This window comes from Microtus ochrogaster, chromosome 5 (genome assembly GCF_000317375.1).
Source record: "Microtus ochrogaster isolate Prairie Vole_2 chromosome 5, MicOch1.0, whole genome shotgun sequence".
In the NCBI taxonomy this organism is placed as follows: domain Eukaryota; kingdom Metazoa; phylum Chordata; class Mammalia; order Rodentia; family Cricetidae; genus Microtus; species Microtus ochrogaster.
The window spans coordinates 67,014,975-67,020,315 of NC_022012.1; the positions used below are offsets into that span (position 1 = coordinate 67,014,975).

General features: G+C 42.3%; 1 protein-coding gene across 1 annotated transcript in view; it reads left to right on the forward strand.

The window, feature by feature from the left end:
* The first annotated feature begins 1,037 nt into the window (after positions 1 to 1,037).
* Positions 1,038 to 5,341, forward strand: part of Tex9 (testis expressed 9) — a 42,480-nt gene continuing 38,176 nt past the window's right edge. The window contains exons 1-3 of the mRNA XM_005347646.3: positions 1,038 to 1,064; positions 1,168 to 1,247; positions 5,116 to 5,179. Of these exons, the coding sequence (XP_005347703.1) occupies positions 1,038 to 1,064; positions 1,168 to 1,247; positions 5,116 to 5,179 (171 nt within the window). The remainder of the gene's footprint in view (positions 1,065 to 1,167; positions 1,248 to 5,115; positions 5,180 to 5,341) is intronic.

A 5,341-nucleotide genomic window follows, 5' to 3' on the forward strand; every position in this document is an offset into this window, starting at 1 on the left:
CTCTGAGTATCTTTTTATATATCTTAGTTATTTGTGTGTTTCTTTGGCTAAACACCTATAAAAGATCCTTTGGTTTCTTCTTCTTGTTTTCTGATAGTTCTTTACATGCTGTGGACATATGTTAGATAAAATTTCTAAATGTTCTACTGTGGTTTGGGTTTTCGTTTTATGGTATCTTCTTTTGGTGACATCTAGTATATTTGTCTTTTGTTGCTTATCCTTCTGGGGGCATAGCAAAAAAAAAAATCTGTTAATTCAGTCTTGACAACTCACACTCATGGTGCTTATAGACAGTTTTTCACTTAGTTATGATTTTGAATTCCTTTTTCTATCTAGTGTGAAATACTGGCCGGAGTTATTCTTTTGCGTGTGGATAGGCAGTTGCCTTCCATTGTTGCTGAACACTTTTCTCTCCGTGAATGACCTTGGCGTCCTTAGACCAGGTGACTGTACCTGGAAAGGCTTATTTCTGGGTTCTCAGTTTTATTCCTCAAACAACCGGAACTGTTGACTTGTGTTGCAGGCAGGATCCTATGCATGAGCTCATCTACTTCTCAATTACTCAGTGATATTAACATTATTCTTGGTCCCGCCTTGCAGAGGAAGTAGTTTAGATCATGGATGGTATGTCTGGACACAAACTTGGGCTGATACTGACAGCCCGAGCTCTCAGCCGTGGCATGAATAATGATAGCAACCAGAACTGTAGAACTGTACTGAAAAACATCAATTATAACAAAAACTACGGTGAGTCGGATTGCCCTACTGGGCTGGAGAAACACCTCCGATAGAGGCTTATGCGTGTTTGCTGTCTCTGCGTCGTGGGGTCTGAAACCTCACCTCCCGGCCGAGGACAGGTTAAACCGCGAGTCTAGGTGGGTACCCTGGAGCCTCAGAACTGCTGGTCAAAGCCCACGCAGGCGCTGTTCTAGGTGGAGATAGAAAAGTCCTTGCCTTCTGGCGGGAGGCTGCCCGAGACCCAAGAACTCTCGCGAGAAGATATGCTGATACCATGGTAACCACATTGGTTTAGAAAGATGGCGGGGCGAAATGTGGGAGTGCCGGTGAGTTCAGCCCCTAACTCCTGACCAGTGGCTGGGCTGCGGGCTGGCAGGCGGGACGGACCCCAGACTCCCTTGAACTTGAGCTCTGCAATTCTGTCTGCAGAGATGCGGTGCTGCAGGTACTCAGTCGCGCGGGCAGCTTGCAGCTGGACAGGACCTCCTCGCCCGGGAGCAAGAGTACAAGTGAGCGTCCCTCGTGCCCTAGGGAGGTTACTGGTGTTCCTTTCCTGTAGAGTGGTTGTATCTGGGGGCCTTCCCCCCCACTCCTCATCCTTTTAGCCTTGGCTATTTAGCCAAAGCTGAGAAGATACTTGTAAGGGCAAAAATGTAATACAAAAACTGTGTTGGGCATCAGAAGGGTTCCCTTGGAAGTGCCTTGGAACACACAAATCGCCACCAAGAGTAGAGTTCCCAGAGTAAATTTCTTTCTTTCTTTCTTTCTTTCTTTCTTTCTTTCTTTCTTTCTTTCTTTCTTTCTCTCTCTCTCTCTCTCTCTCTCTCTCTCTCTCTCTCTCTCTCCCTCCCTCCCTCCCTCTTTCTTTCTTTCTTTCTTTCTTTCTTTCTTTCTTTCTTTCTTTCTTTCTTTCTTTCTTTCTTTCTTCTTTCCTTCCTTCGTTCTTCTTTTCTCTTCTCCCTAGACAGGGTTTCTCTGTGTAACAGCCCTAGCTGTCCTATAACTAGCTTTGTAGACCAGGCTGGCCTCGAACTCACAAAGATCCGCCTGCCTCTGTCATTCCATCCCATCCCGTGTCTGTCCCTCCCTTCTCCCCCTACCAGTGCTGGTATTAAAGGCGTGTGCCACTACTGCCCGGCCCAGAGAAGAAGATTTTGAGAATTCTCAAATTACTAGAGTTAACTTTGTGCAAATTTCGTAGAGGCTTGTTTTCTAAATGAATCAGGTCCTGGCTACAATGGAAGGAGAAAGAATGATTTCCCTTTCTTGCCTTGTTCTTTGGCAGTTATCTCTGCTCCCACCCTCACCCCACTCCCCTTCCCCAGGTTGCATGCAGCAGCCAGAGCAACCCTTTTAATTTTCAATTTGTCTTTTTGTTGCACTGCTTAAAACTGCATTTTGCTATTGTTGTTGCACTTTCAATGCTTTGACAGCTCTGGCTTCTTTTATTTAGCTTTCTGCCTCTCTCTCTCACCTATACAGGTTGCACTTCTCCAGTCACAAGGGACATGGGTCTTTCTTTCCAACACTCTCTGTTCTTGAGGGAAATCATACCTGCCTGTAAAGCCCAGAGGGGACTTTGACCATGCTAAACAGATCCCTAGTTGTTTCATGTTTTTTTCCCAATTAGCATATTCTGTTAATATAAACTCACTTGATAGTTTATGTTTTAAAAAACAAAACAAAACAAAAAGATCTGAAACAGGGTCTCCCTACATAGCCCTGGCTGTCCTGGAGCTCACTATGTAGACCAGGCCCTGAACTCACAGAGATCCTTCTGCCTCTGCCTCCAGAGTGCTGGGATTAAAGGCATTCAGCACCATAGTTTATTTTCCTATATTCTGCCTCCTCTACTGAACTCTAAACTCCACCAGGATACCAGGGTAAAGATTATGTTTGCATTATTTGCCATTTGAATGTACCCTTACTAAATAAAGTATATTTTTAACAACTTTTTTGTTTGTTTGTTTTGTTTTTCGAGACCAGATTTCTTTGTTGTAGTCCTGTAACTAGCTCTGTAGACCAGGCTGAACTGACAAGAGATAACCATCACCCAGCAACAACTGTTAAAATTTAAAGCTCTTAAACTTATTTGTTACTAGTGCAACAACAAAATGCATATCTTCAGCACTGCTCAACTCATGCTGTAGAGCCTTGTGATTTCTGGATGAAACCGTCTGCTAGCTATGGTAGTTTTTTTCTGATTTTGTTTTCTCTGCATCCCCTTTTCCCTGTTTATGACGACGCAAGGTGGAATACAAAAGTAACCATGAGCTGCCGAAGCTCAGCTGTAATTTTGAGGAGCTCAGTTTTAATAATTCATCATTATCTCTGAGGTTTGCTCCAGGGTTTGGGTAGATTCCTTTTAAATCGGGCTTTATAAATTTGCCCTGATTTCACTAAATATAACTTTAAAAATATGTATCAAAATATTTTCTCCACAATTTAACTCAGGTCCGATGTATGTGGCAGAGGAGTTTATAGCAGACAGGTCATTTTGGAGGATCAAGAAACAGAGTTCTGGCAGAAAGTGATGCTGTACTGTAAGCCTCAAAAGACCTCCCCCCAGTGGCCTGCCTCTAAAAGCTACACTCCCCAAAGCAGCCCCACTAACTGGGGAAGTGTGGCAAACAGTTCATTTTCAGACCATAACTGTCTTTGTTCTTGCTCTTTCCCCTTCTTTCAAACTAGAATTTTGATTAAAAATTTTTATTGTTTTCATAGTGTAAATCTCTCTTTTCCATTTTTGTGCCTTCCCGTTCTCCCTTGGTGACTTATGTGATTTGTTATCCTTTTAAAGTCGACTTCAGCAGGGTTTGTTTTTAGAGTCCTTATATTCTAGGTGAGCAAATATCCCTGTAACTTGGCTTTGAATTTCCCTCTATCAGCTTAGCTTCCCTTCTACACGATGAAAGATGGCACAGTGTCTCTGAACCATTCTGGATGAGATGAATGTGTTTGGATTACAAGGTGGTCTGTCCACCTCACCACTGACCTCTCCCCTGAGGCCCTGAGTGGAGTTTTTGCAGTCTGTGTTTGGTAGTTGATGACTTGCATGTGCATCCACTTCTAGCTGCCAGCTCTTTTGGTTTCTTTTTCTCTTCGTGGCTCTCACTCAGAATTTTGAGTCATTCTTAGTACCAGGGCGTTTCTCCTGAGTTTGAGTTTACTGATTATTTCTGTAGTCATATTTTATTTCTCATTTTAATGGATTTAGAGGAGAAAACTAGACTTAATCCTCCTGGTTGATCTGCATTAATTCGAAGTTTCAATTTAAGTAGTCCTTCTGATTTTTTAAGAAAAAAATTGTCACTTTAAATATAATAATTTATTTCTTAGATTTCTCTTAACCAAGTAATCTTAAAATAATGAAAGTATTTCTTAAAGGCAAGGCCGTTTTAGGAAAGGATGTGGTGCTGTCTGTCCTTCCCCTCCTCCACCCAGTCCTCATCAGGGTTCATGTTATTTCTGAATCATGTACCAAAGTGGGGAAATCCCTCAGTAAGTCTCCTTGACAAATCTTTGATAGAACTTCAGAAAAGCCAGTGTGGTTTGGAAATGGGAGAGAAAGATGTGTATCGTGGTGTGAAACTTTACAAGGGAAAGAGACAGGACTAGATTTAGTGCACTAGGCTAACTACTCCCGAGACTGTTGTGAAGCCAGCTAAGATGCTGACCATGTTGATGTGGGAGTGTCTACAACACCATGTGGAGGTAACTGTATTTCTTTCCTGTCTCTGGGAGCATGCAGACTTGTGTGTGTGTGCTGCAGGTGATGATTGGAGGGAAATATTAAAAATAAAAAGGTTGAATGATGACAGTGAACTTCTCCCTTTTAAAACATTTCCCTTAAAATCATTCTTGCTTAATTGGATCAAGAAATAGTCATGCTTTTTGCTAGATTGCAAATGGAGACCAAATAAATCCCATATTTCTGGTGGTATTGGTACCGAGTGCATGGCTGAGTTGTGAGCTGGCTCCCCACCGACTGTAACACCCAGCCCAGGCTGGCTTCCCTGACCCTGGCCACTCTAGTCATCAGGAGACAGGACCCACCTGTCTAAGGATGCACGGTTGGAACTTGTGTTCTCCATAGGTCAGATAATCCTGGAGCTGTTTGCTCTTGCCTAGTTTACTAGTTAGATGACTTACTTCATGGAAGATATGAATAAGGAGCCATGGAAAGCCAGGGCAGTGCTTACATTCCTTCCAGAGGTAGGAAGAAGCAGGGAGTTCTAATAGATCTGTTCATTTTCAACCAAAAATGTTGTGTGTGCTTTGGCAAATATTGATTATAATGTAATTGCCAAAATTTAATTACATTTATTGTTGTTAGAATTTTGTTATTATTTGTCAACTGTTATTTTCTGCTTTTAGACGTTTAAATGCAGAATTGGAGGCAAAAACTGCTGATCTGGTTAGACAAGCTGATGAAGCAATAGTAAGTAGATGTACAGTTTTTCCATGTAAGTGCTAATTTTTTTTTTTTGGTTTTTAGTTATTTTTTTTTAAATTTTATTTATTTATTAAGGATTTCTGCCCCCTCCCCACTACCGCCTCCCACCTCCCTCCCCCTCTCCCGATCAAGTCCCCCTCCCTCATC